This window comes from Chroicocephalus ridibundus, chromosome 17 (genome assembly GCF_963924245.1).
Source record: "Chroicocephalus ridibundus chromosome 17, bChrRid1.1, whole genome shotgun sequence".
NCBI classification, from domain to species: Eukaryota; Metazoa; Chordata; class Aves; order Charadriiformes; family Laridae; genus Chroicocephalus; species Chroicocephalus ridibundus.
This window is the reverse complement of record NC_086300.1, coordinates 2029496-2045443: the sequence shown is the minus strand read 5'-3', so window position 1 is coordinate 2045443 and position 15948 is coordinate 2029496. Positions and strand designations below refer to the sequence as shown.

At 52.3% G+C, this 15948-nt stretch overlaps 1 protein-coding gene across 4 annotated transcripts in view; it reads right to left on the bottom strand.

Annotated features, from left to right (window-relative positions):
• Positions 1-15948, bottom strand: part of SKAP1 (src kinase associated phosphoprotein 1) — a 159348-nt gene that overhangs the window by 29183 nt on the left and 114217 nt on the right. For all 4 annotated transcript variants that reach the window (XM_063354541.1, XM_063354542.1, XM_063354544.1 and 1 more), the window contains 4 exons: positions 3963-4043; positions 2971-3054; positions 1386-1510; positions 605-668 (listed from right to left, as the gene is read on the bottom strand). In XM_063354541.1, coding sequence (XP_063210611.1) covers positions 605-668; positions 1386-1510; positions 2971-3054; positions 3963-4043 — 354 coding nt within the window. The remainder of the gene's footprint in view (positions 1-604; positions 669-1385; positions 1511-2970; positions 3055-3962; positions 4044-15948) is intronic.

The following is a 15948-nucleotide window of genomic DNA, read 5'->3' as shown; positions in this document are numbered from 1 at the left end:
CTTGGCCCACGAGCAACTGGTGTAAAGAAAATGAGATGGAAGCTGAGAATAGGCTAAAACAAAGGAAAGGCCCAAGAAAGGATGGTAAATGCCAGAGAACAAAGCCAAATTCAACAAACGCCTCAAGGAAGCGAGCCTGACCCCATTCCTGGCAGCTGCCTGTGGTTCCCAGAGGGTTTCCACACACAGGGCTGGATTCTTGTCTCAGTATTGCTGGTCTCAAACTGGAGCAACTCCAGTGGAGCCAAACCCCGTCCTTCATCTGCCAAGGACAGAACAGCAGAGCCGCAGCCCCAGCAGTGAGAGGCGATTCCCACCCTTTTCTTGTCCCACTTGGTGACACTTGCAGCCTTTGACAGATCACAACTTGGTCCTCTAAAAGCAGCCAAATGCCTGTGGGCTCCAAAACCCACTTCTTTTTAACCACCTGCTCAAAAGAACAAAGCCCCAGAACCTTTCTTTTTGCTAAGAGGGGCTGCTGGGACCCCAGGAAGGTCCCGGCAATGAGCACCAGCCCACGCGCTGCTGGAGGGAACAGCCCACGCCGGGTGGGAAGATGCTGCCAGCATCTGCCCAAACAAACGGGCCAAGCCGCCAGACTCACCCTTCAGGAGGAACTGGATCTGATCCACCCAGTCTTCAGCCTCTGCTGGGCTCGGGGCTGTGAACTGGAGAGAGGTTCACTGTTACTGCCCTGGTTCTTGTGTGCAGGAGAAGGAAAAAGATTTGCAGCTAGAATGGGGGACGGAGATCCTGGATCTGCCATTCTCTGCCCTGTGACTTTGGGAAAGATGTTTCGCTTCTTCATCTCCCCATTCCAAACAGGGAAGCAGAAGCGGAACTAAGCTAGACTATCCCAGAGGAAGGCTGTCAAGCCTAATTCATTAAAATAATTCCGATGAAAACCACAATCCCCACGAATATACTGTACTGACTCTGAACCAGGACTCTACATCCAAAGCCTCCCTGAGGCTCGGGAAGGCTCCCATCACACTTTGTGGATTGGGCCAGGTTTTTCATTACACCAGTTTTTAGGCCCCCACTGGATGCTCAAATTGCAGATTTAAATTTAACCTGGCTCTGAATTGCTTACTTAAAAAGCCTTTCCAAAGCCAACCCTCTACTGCTTCTACCCCATGTTCTCCCTTAACCCTCGTGCCCCACAAGTGCAAAGAGAGCCCGGGGTCACTCTTGTGCCATGGGAAGCTCCACAATGGGGTGACCCGCCAAGACGGAGAAGCATCGACACCTTCTGCAGCTGGGTTTATTTTACCGGGGGGGTTGGAGATTCACCCTGCAGGCTGTGCCCCAGACCTGGGAGCGTGTGCTTTTGTGCCTAGCGCTCAAACCAGCACAGAGGGTCCATTTCTTCCCCCGGTTCCTACCTCGTAGGTGCGTTTGCCAGGGCAGGTTAACTCGAAACAGCATTTTTTTCGAGAGTCTTTGCGCAGATGGAAAGCCAGCCGGGCACTGTAGTTCTCAATGGAGAAGTTGCCCTTAGGTTGTTTGCCTGGAAGGAGAGAAAAAAGCTAAATCTGGAGTTTGCACCTTTTTCTCAAGCCTGCAGTGCTGCTGGGTGGTTGCAGATGTTTGGAAGCCGAGGTACACCACGCATCAATGGGAAATGGCCAGAAAAAACCCCTTCAGTCTAAGCATGTCCACCCCCAGGAATTCCGAAGGGAATATTGTAAAATCTTCATAAAGACACAGTAAAGAGGATGCCCTTTTAAGCCTCTAGAGACTGCGAACAGCCAGCGAGAGGTTGCCGGGGTCAGGAGGTTGGATGAGATGAGCTGGTTGTAATGAAGCAGAGACCAGCGTGTACTTGGGGAAATATGATGCCAGTGATTATTCTGCTGGTAAGGCATTAACGGGCTGGCGTGCAGGAAGAAATGCTTAGTGGGACCTTTGAGAATTGGCCTACGGCTCTTGCCGATGCACACGACGGTCGGTGTCAGCCAGGGTGGAGAGAAGGAACTTCACTGCAGTCATCCGAGCGTCCGTATTTACCCCAGCTCACTATTGCCTTATGCAGCTTCTTGAAGAAGTGTGGGAACACGATTCAGGCAGTTGCTCTGAACCTTTTTTTTTTTTTTTTTTTGATTTGCAGGTCCTGAAGAAGTTTCCAGGGGTGAGGTCAATCCCTATATAAGGATTTCAGGCCATCAATAACAGGTTTCCTTTACTCTCTTGTCTTCTGGAGACCTTTTGGAAGCTGACAACTGCTCAACCTTCACCAAAGCAACCCACTATCAGACCTTGGCTTCAACACCTCCCTCTGCCAGCAGCTCTCAGCCCTGCGCGTACCCTGCCAGGGCGAGAGGAGTTGGGAAGCTTGTTTGGAAATAAAAAGTGCTTGAGATCCTCAGGCAAGGGATGAGGAAGAAGGAAAGAGACCCAGCTTCATCCCCACGACCCACTGGAGTTTAATCCTGCCTGAGCTGCAGCTGGGTCCGTGTAAACCAAGGATGTACGTGTGCGTTTTGTAAGGCATTTCCATGCCGTGTTTCTGGACGGGTGGAACAGGGTAAGGCCATATATCTAATCACGCCAAACTCTGTTGGAGATATTAGCTGTCTGTTTATATGTACCTGATGGAGCATGACTGCAAAATATTTATATACACTGACACAGGGATTATATACAGTCACTTAGGGGGTTGAAGCCCAGCTGATGGCTAATGGAAAACGTGGTACATCATTTTATTTACACACAGCTCGGTTCCTGTGTCTCTCTTCTCTTGTTCCATACTTATAAAGATGTTTTGGGGGAAGGAAAAAAACCAAACCACCTGAGATCTACCTTTCTAGATCCTATATGTTATGCCTCGATAGGGAATTACAACCTTTTCTCTTGTCAGCTGTTAGCCCGTCCTTCAGCCAGGGCTCTCCCCTTCCCTTTTCCAGCCCCTCCATGCCCTCGGCCACCACCCACAGGCTGGGGACCGGAGGCAGGTCTCTCACCACTTACTTTTCTCGTTGGCGTAGTAGTAAAAGGTCCTTCTGTTGAGGACACACCACCGCTTCTGCCACTCCGACCCAAAAAAGCTGTGCTCTGGAAAGAAAAGGACAGCAAAAGAGTAAGAAAATATCCATTTCTGTCCTTTCGCTGTATGCTTCAGATGAGTATTTAGGGGAAAGAAGAATTTTTTCCCAAAAAAACCCTGCAGATTTCTGGCACAAAATTCAGGCAAGCAAATTTAGACAGAAGAGCTCAACTGAGTAAGGCAGAGGCAGCCTGTCCCACCAGGCTGCAGCCCCTGCAAACCTTCCCCAGCTCTCCAGGCCAGGCTGGGCTGGGCTGAGCTGCTGTGACTCTTAATCCTGCTAACGGGGAGGGAACACAGCTTTGGGTTAAACCTCCGTAATTGAGGTTTAAGCAAATGTCTTTTTCTTTGTAGTTGGAGCAAGCTAAAACATGCACCCGGCCAGTTACAGGGCTCAGCTGATGGCCATGAGGAAAAAAGGCTGTTCTTGCCTCATACCACCTGTCATACAGTAAATAAATCAAGATAAAATCTGAGTGATGAGGAAATAATTTGTAGCTTTCACAAGAGTCAGTAAAATCAAGATAAACCTGAGGCTGACTCACAGTCCTTATCTCAACTTGCTAATGTGTGTGATGCTACGAACTACCTTGTCTTCACTGGGGTTTTATCCTCATTAGGTATTGCTCGTTAGAAGGGCACATCTTGCCTTAGAGGACCGGGCTGTGCTTAATTCAATTGCTGGGTTTTAATCTTTGTGCAGTCTGATGATCTGCAAAAGAGAATAAATAAAGGCTGTGCCCTCCCCGTGTGTATGATGCCTAAGAAAAGCCTGAAAGGTTCTGCATGTGCCTACAGACAGATCCGCAGAAAAGATGTATTTTCCTCTTTGTTCTTCATCTGAGAACTTGTGTTCTTGGTAATTCTGAGGTGACATCCCCAAACCTCATCTTATGATGTACTTGTCAGGCCTTACCTCGGGACCTCTTCTCCAGGTATCCTTGCTTCAAAATGTTCCCTGTGTCTTGAACAGGCCTCGGTGGGATTTCTTCCAACCCTACAGAGTAAAGCAAAGCAAAGCCTTGGGATCTCCCGTTCACACAACCCCTCAGCACGTTTCCAGCCCCTTTCCCTGCAGAAGAGGATCAGGAAGGCAGAGCAGCAGCTGGAGGTGAAAATCACGGTCCGCCACGATCTCACCAGCTATTCCCAATCCTGGCTGCAGGCACCTAGAAATCCTCAAGGAAACCAGGACCACGATGCACACGGCGGCAGAGACCCGTCCTCGATGGGGTGAGGCTGGTGCTGCGCCGGGGGCTGATGCTCAGCCTTTTTCCCCCCCAGCCAAGGCTCTCTGGGTGCCCGCGAGCCTTTGGCAGCAGCCAGGATCTGGTCAGGTTTACGGACTTGGAAAACATGATCCCTTTGTCCGATATCTGGTCTAACTCAGACCACGGCACCTCACCTGGGCTGGCGGCCGGACCCTGCGGCCACCGAGGGGCTCTGGCGTGCACTGCACGAGGTGACGGCCACATCTCATCCCCAAAGCCAGCGGGGCCAGGATGCGCCCAAGCCACGGCTTGCTGCTGAGAAGGTCTCCCCCTCCTCTCCCGCTCATCTCCTGCCATCATAACTTGTACTAAGCACAAAACAAAATGACCAACTAAATGCCACTAATCACCTCCCCAGTGCCCAGCCTTGGCAGCCGTTTCAGTATGGACAACCTCCCAGAATCCCAGGTCACAAAAGCTCCTCTTGTTTTCTTGGTGCGTCTCGCGAACACCCAGCGCTTGGCCCAGTCCACCCCGCCGTCACCTCCCTCCCTCACGGCCTATTTTTGGTTTTGTGTTTTATAGTTTGCAAACTCTGGGCTCGCTATAAATCCTCCGCAAATGTGTCTCGGGGTGAACACAAAGACACGCGAGGTTTGGGTTGGTGAAAGGCTCCCCTACGTCTGTCTCCTCTGTTGGCTGGAAACCGGAGCCTTCAAAGACCAAATCTCTGGCTTGTACAAAGCTGTCCGAGACGATTCAGATTAGGGGAAGCCTGGGACGCTGCGGGATTGTCCCTCTGCAATGCCTGGAGGACACGGACAGCCCCTTCCCGCACAGAGAAATCTCATTTCTCTCCAGCACCTGCCTGGCATAAACGCGCCCAGGCTTTTCTCTAGCAACGCCCAGCATCTGACTTGTAAAAAGGCACATTGTCTTCTCAAATCCAAGCCCCGACCTCTTTTGCTAATGCAAATCTAAATGTCATTTTATGGGACATTTATAATTATGAAAATGGGACGGTGCTGCCGGATGCACAGGGAGACCCTGCGAGTATGAATATTACATTAATGTGCCCAACGCCAGCTCGCTGATCCCGCTGGCAGGAGCATAAAAAATGCTTGACTGAAACTTTTATTTAGACGTTAAGAATCCAGGCCCCAGCGGGGTGACGGAGGCAGCCCCGGCGAGATCCCATCAGCGCGAGCGCTCGAATTGAATTACCCAGGGGGGAAGGCAGGAGCTGCGAGTGCTGCTTCGCTTATTTAATTTCATTTACTTTCAGTACATTATCAGCATGGGGCTTCCCTCTGCCCCCGTTCCCCCAAGAAAACCGGCTGTGGAAATCGCCGGCGTGCCGGATGCTGCCGTCGCTTGAGCCAAGGCAGGGATGTGTCCGGCCATCCTGGTCCTCCTCGGGATGCACTTTCTGCTCTTTCCTCGGTTGCCAAGAGAGATTTGGGGGATACAAGGACCTTTCAGACACTGCAAAGAGCAGCTGAAGCGGGGAAGCAGCAGGGATGCGATGGGAGCCAGCAACAGCCTCTTCCAGCTCCGCATCTTCTCTCTTTGCCCATCATTTCTCGGCCCTGGGAGAGCTACTGCCTTCTCAGGTGCACTTTGTCCTGTTTGAGATCAATTTTCCACGTAAACAGATCCCATGTTTCAGCTTATTTGTGGCCCTAGATGCCAGGATCTGCCGGGTTGGCATCACCTCCAAAACACCATCAGGAGCCCAAATCTCTCCTGCTCTGCAAGGGACACTGTGCCTCAGTTTCCCAGCAGGAAAATCAGAGTGAAGGGAGACTCCCTCCTTCTTAAATACTCGGTGGCTGCTCAGACAAACTAATACAATTAAGGAGGGGTTGCGAGGGCTGATTCGATTGCACGGGGCTCTGGAAATTTTAAGTTTTACAGATTATGACATGAAGACGGCAGCTGCGACCTGCGCGTTGCACGCAGCCTCTCTAATGCAGCCGCACTAATGCAGAGCCGGGAAGATTAAATCTGTGCGAGGTGGGTGAGCGCAGGCAACACGGCGCTCGGGGCTCTGCCTGGCTGCAGACGGGGCTGGGGCTACGTGGGGTGTCCCCGTCCCTCCCCATGTCCCCAGCCTGCCCCTAACAACAATCCAGATGGCTTTTGCTGGCAGCAAATAGCTAAATTAACCCACAAAGACAGTCCCTGGGTTTTTTTTTTTCTTTAAACCATCTTAATGGACACCCAGATGATGCAGAGAGGTTAGGTGGGAGCCCAGCCCCAGAAAACTCTCCGGTCTCTAAGGGCAGAGGGTTTGATTGCTTGGATGTTCCTGTCAGAGACCAGACGGCTCTGCCCCAGGACCACACAGCTGGCAGGTAAACCACAGCTCCCCACCTCTTCTGGGGCTCCAAGGGATGGAAAAGCCAACCCGTCGCCTGGCGATCTGTTCCAACCACTAATGGCCATTCACCATTTATAAAAACAGAGAAAGAAAAGGCCTTAAATTCATCCGAGAGAGACACATCTGGGCTCTCCCAGACACATGGCCCCTCTCCGGTCGCTCCTGGCGTGGCACGGCAGGGCTGCGGCTGTGTTTGGGTGGTCTCGGTGGTCCTTTCCACCCTGCCATCTCCCCCAGGCCAGCAGACGGCTGGTACCGGCCGCACTGCCCAGTGCCACCAGCACCCCAAACCCCTGGTGGCCACCTCCGTCCTCTGCAGCCTCAGACCTGGCTCCCGAGGGAGCTGCTCATCCCCAGGGATTTTCCCGCAGATGAATTTCCGCATCCATGGGACACATCGCTCCATCTGGAGCCTCCCACAGACGAGCCGCGCATTGGCAGCACGGGGAATAGCTCTGCGCCATAATCCTGGAGACCACTTTTCTGCAGAGGATACAGAGCATTTCAGGAGTGGGAGAAACGTGGGGCCAGAGACCCACACCCACGGGCGCAGGAGCAGACACCGGCTGATTCCCTTCCCCTCCTTATCGCACCTCAACCTTCGCCATGATTTGCATTCCCCGGGTGCTGCCGAAGGACGCTCTCAGCCCCAGAGCCTTCACTCCTACACCAGGCTGGCCCAGGGGTGGACCCAGGTCACACACCGGGCCTTTGGCTTCGCTGACCAAATGGCATCTTTGGGGCAAAATTTCTAGGAGTTTGGCTGCCGAGCACCGTGACCGTTCCAACCCCGTCCTCGCCATGTCCTCAAGGACCTCTGTATTTCAGCTCTCACCCCTTTGGTCTCTGAGTCATGCACACCAGCTGCACAAAATGTCACAGTAGCTGCAGCCAAACATGCCCGGGGGCCACGTCGGTGCCCACGCTGTCACATCAACCGACTGTTCAAAGGGATGGAGCACGGAGGCACGACGGTTCCAGCTAATTCCCCATCCTCCAGCTTATTCACCAGGCTCAAATGTGCCAAGAGCAGACTCTGCTCCCGGGGACTTCGCAGGGAACACCCAACTACATTTCAAAGCAGAGCACAACTGGCTGTGATTTCCCAAAGCCCTCCGTGGTGGCTGCACTCTTTCTCCATTGAAGCTAATGAGAAGAAAAACAATCAGAAAGAGACAAACAACCCCTCCCGCCGCCTTCAGAGCGAGACGGACTCGGGAAATGCTGAAAGCTTTTGGAAATCTTGACCGCCACCAAGGTCTGCCACAGCAAAGGGGTCCAGGACGTGGCTGCTGGGGCTGATGGCACTGGTGGCCACTGTCGAGTGACATCTGTGGGTCTATTCAAACACAAGCTTCATATGTGCAAAAACAAGGAGCTGTTTGTAAGCCATGCTCCTATCAGTCTCTGATGGGAGAATAATGCTCCACAGACTCACAGACTCACAGAATGGTGGAGGTTGGAAGGGACATTTGGGATCACCCAGTCCACCCCCCTGCCAGGGCAGGGTCACCCAGAGCAGGTGGCACAGGAACGCCTCCAGGCGGGGTTGGAATGTCTCCAGAGACGGAGACTCCCCCACCTCTCTGGGCAGCCTGTGCCAGGGCTCTGCCACCCTCACAGCAAAGAAGTTCCTCCTCGTGTTGAGATGGAACTTCCCAGGGGCAAGTTTGTGCCCGTTACCCCTTGTCCTGTCCCCGGGCACCACTGAGAAGAGCCTGGCCCCATCCTCCTGACACCCACCCTTTAGATATTGATCAGCATTGATGAGATCATCCTGAAACCCGTATCTAAACCCTTACCTTTTTCCAAGATCAAGAAGATCTTGAAAGCATCTCTGCATTCTCACATCAGGATCCACACAGGTACAGATCCCCCCAAACCCTCTTCCCGGGTACCCTTAATCGCAGTTACCAGCCAGGTCTACCCCACGGCCCAGTCCCTGGGGGAGGACGGGAGCGAGCGTGGCCCCGTGGCTCCATGCTCCGGCTGATGAAGGCTGGATGCATCGGGCACAGCCGGGCAGGACCTTTGCGGTGCCACGTGGGTGCTGCAGCCCCGCAAAGCAGCCGGCAACGGGCACGGAGTGATGTCCCGACCAAATGGAGCAGGAGAAGAAAGGCCGTTGTGGGAAGCGAGCCACCATCCATCAGCGTGGTCCCCTGATGGTCCCTGCCTCCTCCATCCCCCTGCTCCAGGTCCCAGCCCACCTCCTCAGTGGCTCCCAGCCCCTCGATGTCCCTCGGACGCGCTTCTCTCTGTGCCTCAGGAATGTCACCGAACCTTTCAACACCTTGGAAACGGCCGGGGATCATTTATAACGGCGGGAACGAAATGAGTAACTGTTTCAAAGAAAATGGGGAACTAAACAATTGTCAACATGGATCACATGAAATAGGTCTTGTGCCAGGCTAATTTCATTGCATTTTTTTGAGCAGGAAAATAAGAAAGTAGATGAAGAAAAGGCAAGGCACGGCAGAGAAGATTTATTCAGGCTTCAGCTTGACTTTTCAGAAGAGGCTAGTAAGCAAAATTCAGGGTGTAGGCATCCACCCCAGGATAACCACCTAGATTGAAGGCTAGTCAGCACGCAGGAGGCAGTTAAAAATCAATGGCAACAAATCACCCAGGGGAAATTATCAACCGAAATATCCCTGTGTTCAGCTTCGGGATACATTGTCCTCAGGCTCAGGAGCCTTCGGACTCGTCCCAACCCAAAGAGCCCATCCAAAAACTGCAGCTAAACCCAGAGCTCCCCCCGGGACAGGCGGGGAATTGCTAAACACTCTCTCGTAGCAGCCAGTACAGACCAGTATTGAAAACAGGAGCCAAGATTAACTGGTCCCAGGCAACGGTGGAGGCTTTTGACAAGCGCTGACAGTCAGGAGCGAACACAAAATCCATGGAAGTGGCTCAAGAGAACCGCAATTCTCACCTGGGGTTGAAGGGTGCCTGATTAACTGTGTTGCCCCTAATGTCCTCGTTGGGCCACAATTAATGACGAAACACAAACGAGTAGGGGCCGTACAGATGGAGCTTTGTTAGGCGCGGGGTTAGTGTTGGATTCATTGTTGTTTTTTCAGAGGAGTCCATGACTGTGGTTTTTATGATCGATAAGCAAACAAGAGAAGAGACAGTCAATGGCAAACAGTTGACAGTAGACTGGACTGGAATTTAGCCCCAGAGGGTGGAAAAAAGCCTTCAACTTTTATTGGCAGTTTTTATTTTTCATTCTGTCTGGAAAATTTAACAGCAAGTTTGAAGTTAAACCAACTTTGCCAAGGGAAGAAGAAAAAAAGAAAAGAAAATTCAAAGAGGAGTCAGAGCCTTTGGCCCAAAAGTTTCCTTCCAAATCACTAAGTCTATAATTGCAAAATAAAAAACACTAAATCTCAATATCTATTTGCACAGCTCATTAGCCAAGGGCTCACGCTCAGCAAAGAGGGAGGGGAAAAAACCCCTTCAGCACCAAGTGGATTTGGGGAGTTGCTATGGAAACCGGCCCTTCGCAGCCGCGTCTCGCAAATCCCTGCTCAGATGGGTCTGTCTGTCCACCCGTCCCCTGTCCCCCGGCTTCCACAGGCTGCCCCAGGACGCAATTTTTTAAAGTCCTCTAAAAAAAAAAAGGCGTAATGTATGAAATATATAAATATATAATCTGTGTAACTCATTCCCCTGTTATTTCTCTCCCCCAAACATAACATTATGTCAGACATTCGACCTGCTGTGCTACCGGGACAACATGATTTACAACGTGAAAAGGGAAAACCTAAATCATCACGTAATGAAAACATTAAAGTTAATGCATCACAAGTGAGGAATTTATTACCATTAACTCCAATAAACAGTTATAAACCACCCGTCCTTTCCTGTCCACGCGCAGGGACACAGGCACGGGGACTTCATTAAGCTCAACTTTCTTTTCTTCTTCACTAGACCGCTCATGTGTGCTCCAACCGGCCACCATTTATTGTTAACTGGACTGGCTCATTTTCCGGGGACTGGCGAAGGTTTGAAGGCCTCATCCATTTCCTTCCATGGGTGGCTCGGCGCAGACAGATGGAATAGGAAAGTTCACGAGACGTGCAGCTCGATGAGTTTATTTAAACGCTGCTGAAATATATGCTTTGACAAAAGCCAACCCTCGCCCTGGCCCTGTACGTCGTTACTCAAAGAGGCTGATGGATAAGTAATAACATATGGGCACGCTGTGCGCTTACACCGGACACCAGCCTTACCTCAGGGTACATTTGGCCAAATATTTGCTTCTCACTGATGTTCCACCACCACCTTGGAAACCTAAGCCTGACATCTGAAGCCTTATCGAAATCCCCCCCGGCACGGGGAGGACGGCGGGGCTGGCTGGTCCCTGCGTGGGACTGTCTTTCCCCGTCCCCCTTCACCCCGTAGCAGGTCTCAGGGGGGGTCCCGGGGGTGTTTTGGGGATGGGAGCCGTGAGGATGCAATAACAGGCACCACCATCCAGTTATTAATGACTGTCTCAACCCTGAGATCTTTGCAGAAAACCACCACTGGCTTTACCAGGAGCCGCAGATCTGATCCATTAACTGTGCTGGTGGGTTCGTTATTGCAGGGCTGCCAACGAGGACTTGAACAAGAACGTGCCTTTCCCACAGCACACAAATGAGACCTGCTCCGCCTTGTCATAGAATCACAGAATGGTTTGGGCTGGAAGGGACCTTAAAGATCATCCAGTTCCCCGCCTCCGGCCATGGGCGGGGACACCTCCCACCAGCCCAGGTTGCTCAAAGCCCCGTCCAACCTGACCTTGAACCCCTCCAGGGATGGGTGTCCCTTGAGCCAGGACCCCACCGCAGCTGTACGAGCAAAGAGATAGTCCCTGCTATGAATGGTGCCACATACGTCCCCTCGTTGCGTGTTCAGGCCTTTAGAGATGCGTCTCCTCTCCTCCAGGGTTAGATGAAAGCACAGCACTGCAAGAGTGGGGATGGGACATGGCATTGTGAGGACCTCGGAGCAGGAGATGCAGCCCTGCCACTGCGTGCTCAAGCTGGAACCCTCTCCCCCCCCGCTGCTCCCGGAGTGAGGGTTATGGATGCAGGGTGCAGCTGAGCAACGTTTGCTCCTTCTGCCAGAAGGAAGGCTGCTCAGCCGTTCTCCGGCTTCATTAAACACCCACTTGTGGAGCTAACAGGGCCAATACAGAGATCCAAGGGATCTGCAACATCCAATTCTTCTAATTCCCAACAGAAGGGAATTTCGTACCAAGGAGTTTCCCACTGGAAATATTTCACCATCTTGAATTTTCTCTGGAGCATCATCATCTACACCCCACACTGTCATAGGACATCAGAGATGTGAGCACAGTGGGTTGGGTCCAACTCGAGAAATCCCTCTTGGTCTTTCTCCCCAAACCGCACCATGTTTCGGCATCCAGCTGTCCCTCCCCACCGGGCTCCGTCATCCAGCATCCTGACACCATGCCCAAGAGCCACTCACCCCTCGCCGCAGCCACAAATCAGTGCAGGAAAATTCCCAAAGGGCAAATGTGATTTTAATTTACAGGCTCTTGGCAAGGCTGTGAAAAGACCAGACACCTGTTGGCTAAAGTCCATCTTGCGGCTTCGGCCTCTTATTCCTATAAAAATTCTGTACTGCATAATCGTCAGCCTTGACACAAACGATTCCTATAGATCACCGCGGAAAATCGAGAGGATTTAAGGAGAGAGGAGGGTTAGGAAAAAGTAAAACAAACGACATGCAATTTTTCAAGCGGAAACAATGGCAATATGAAGATATATAGGTGTCAGCCATTCTGTAGGAGGCAGGAGGCTGTGCTCTTTTACCTCTTACAGTGTCACTCTCATGACCTCTACCATTTGAAATGCTTTGATTCCACCTTGCCCAAGGGATCTCTGAGCGCCGGGGAAGAGATGAGGAATGCCCGCGCCTGACCTCACCTCCACATTGTCTAACGACTGACGGCATAAATCAGTTTTTCCCCTCCGCAGACCCGAGTGTCAAGAACCCATGTGAGAAGGCTGGAAATATTAAATGATTTCCCTGAGGGTTTTCACTGTTACTTGGTTTCTCTCCTGTAACTGTAGAGCTGCATTTCACATGAAGAACAACTTTCCCTCGAGACCTCAATTTGTGTATAAAATGACCGGGAGAGGGGGTAGGAGGGATGCTGGTAGCCAGCACCCACCTGGAGGGGGGCAGGAGGGGCACGACCACATCCACAGCCCAAACTCGCTGTGCTCGTCCTTCCTGGCCTCATGCAAACCCAAACCGGTGCAAGTCCAGTAAAGAGATCATAGAATGGTTTGGGTTGGAAGGGACCTTAAAGACCATCTAGTTCCACCCCCTGCAACTAGACCAGGTTGCTCCAAGCCCCGTCCAACCTGGCCTTGAACCCCTCCAGGGATGGGGCAGCCACAGCTTCTCTGGGCAACCTGGGCCAGGGGCTCACCCCCCTCAGTGTAAGAAATTTCTTCCTTAGATCTAGTCTGAATCTTCCTTCTTTTAGTTTAAAGCTGTTCCCCCTCGTCCCATGGCTCCCCTCCCTGCTCCAGAGTCCCTCCCCAGCTTTCCTGGAGCCCCTTTAGGGACTGGCAGGGGCTGGAAGGTCTCCCCGGAGCCTTCTCTTCCCCAGGCTGAACCCCCCCAGCTCTCTCAGCCTGTCCCCACAGCAGAGGGGCTCCAGCCCTCCCAGCATCTCCGGGGCCTCCTCTGGCCCCGCTCCAACAGCTCCGTGTCCTTCTGCTGTTGGTGCCCCAGAGCTGGAGGCAGCACTGCAGGGGGGTCTCCCGCAATGAGCAGGAGCAGAGGGGCAGAATCCCCCCCTCGCCCTGCTGCCCACGCTGCTGGGGATGCAGCCCTGCATGTTGTTGGCTTTCTGGGCTGCCAGCACACGTTGCCGGGGCGCGTGGAGCTTCTCATCAACCAGCACCCCCAAGTGCCTCCTGGCAGGAAGATTTTAGGAGACACCTGGGGTAAGAGTGGGGCAGAAAAAAGGCTCTGGAGGCAGGAGCAGGCAGCCAGCAGGGACAGGCGGGATGTCTGACGGCAATCAAGTTCTGAGTCACTGCTTGGGGTCTGCACACCCCGACCGGGCAGCAGAATAACTCGAACCCCCCCGAACCTGCCCCGTCCTGCCCAGCTGGGATGGGACGGGGACACCACCGAGGGGCACCTTGGTGAGCTGAACCTCGCTGGCTGGTTTTATTCTGGCTTTCATATCCATGGCGAGCTAGGAAGCTAACAAGATGTCTTGGGGAACTAAATCAGCTTATTTTAGGTATATTTATCCAAGCTCTTGGCAACATTTCTCTAGAAAGCAGGCAGCCCACCTTTACCTGGCTGCTGACGCTGAGAGCATCATTAGCTGCTATTTGTGCAGTCTTCCCAAGCCTAAAACCGCACCGAAGCCCTAAGTGGGATCATTATTCCATCATTCAAACCCAGCATCACTCTTTAAAAACAAATTTTGCAGGTAATTAGTCCTCACTGCTATTTGCAATTTACCCACTGGTTTGTCTCATCTCAAAAGCCGGTCGAGGCACCTTGGCGGTCGGTTCCTTGGCAAAACCTCTCCGGCACCGCCAGTCGGGTTTAGACTGGACATAAGGAAAACTTCCTTCACCTAAAGGGTTGTCGAGCACTGGAACAGGCTGCCCAGGGCAGTGGTGGAGTCACCATCCCTGGAGGGATCTAAAAGCCGGGCAGACGTGGCGCTGAGGGACATGGGGTAGTGATGACTTGGCAGCATTGGGTTAATGGGTGGCCTTGATGATCTTAAAGGTCATTTCCAACCTAAACAATTCTATGATTCCATACTGCACTGCCAGACCACGCCAGTGACATCCCTCGGTCATGGGGAGCACTGTGGTGGCCCCACGGACACCCCCCCACGCAAACACCACTTGCTAACAGGTGCGATGGCTGCGGGTTAGGGCTGCGTCCGATTAAACCAAAGGCAAACCAAATCCCCAAGTTCCCTGGCATGGTCTAAAGCGCCCAGTTCGATACTGGAAATCACTGTCTCATCTGTGCGACTCCTGCAATGATAAGCAAGGTCCTTGCCGGGGCTGGAGGCAGTGAGTGGGAGGAAGCCGCCCTTCCCGTAGTTATTAAACTCTTCCATTCCAAACGAGTAGCCTGGTTCTCCCACTTCCCTTTCATCTCGGCTCAGGTCTATTTTTTCCTTGCTTCCCACTTCTGAGTAATTGTTAGAAAAGTAAAATCAACAGGTCGTAAAATGATAAAAGCACGTTCTCTGGTAAATCCTCCCCTTGGGCTCACTTCTCCTCTCATTTTACACTGATAAAATGCCCCTGCCTTCCCCGGAGCCCTCTTGATTTACATCACATACCTTGGATTACGAAAGAAATGTTGATTTTCTGATATCAACACAACATGAATCTAGACACACCCAGCCTAGCTCTGCTAGTCAAATAAATCAGGAGCAGAGCCAGGAATAGCTTATATACGAGTAATAGAGCTTCAACTACACCATACTGATACGGTGAGAGCAATCCAACCTCCTTAATGTAGATAGTTATATCCAAATAAAGGTGCTTTATGTCAGTATAAATTATTCTCTTCCCATTTAGGGATGCCTTTCTACAAAATGAATGTGCTAGAGCAGCTGCCAATCTGGATACAGATATATTGTTTAGAAAAAAACAAAACCACCGGCAAACCCTCACTGAAATGCAGTTTGACGGCATTTGACGGCTCCTTCTGCTGGACCCGACACCTCGGGGTCCCCCCAGCCCCTTGGGACACGGTGCTGTCCTGCTCCCTTTTCCATGCAGGTCTGGAGGGGTGCTTTTTTTCCAAGTCTGGTCTTTTTTTCCCCAAAACCTGCTGCCTTTTCTGATGCATCACCCCCACGCTGAGCAGGGCAGGACCCCCCTAGCAAGGAAGCACCGAGGGCTTCGCACGATGGGAGAGCAACCGAGAGGAGATGGGGACAGGGACGCCTTCGGGAGCCACCAGCAGACGGGAGGGAGGATCTCCAGAGCCGCCAAACGAATTTCAGACCACACTTAACCTCAGGATTATTTCTGCACAAACTTGCCTCCGCCGAGGCAATCTCTACTGACAGAAGGCTTTGTACCACATGCTTTTGTTCGGTCCTAAGTGCCTTACACTGGTTTTTAGTATCTTGTCTGTCCACAGCCACAATTAAACACACGTGTAGATGAGAAGCGGGACCAGGAACAGGGGCCTGATGCAGGACACGGGATACGTGGAGCGGGAGCCTGACGCGACCACGTTCCCTCCGCAGCATCCCAGGACCTGGGGCTGGGACCGCCGGG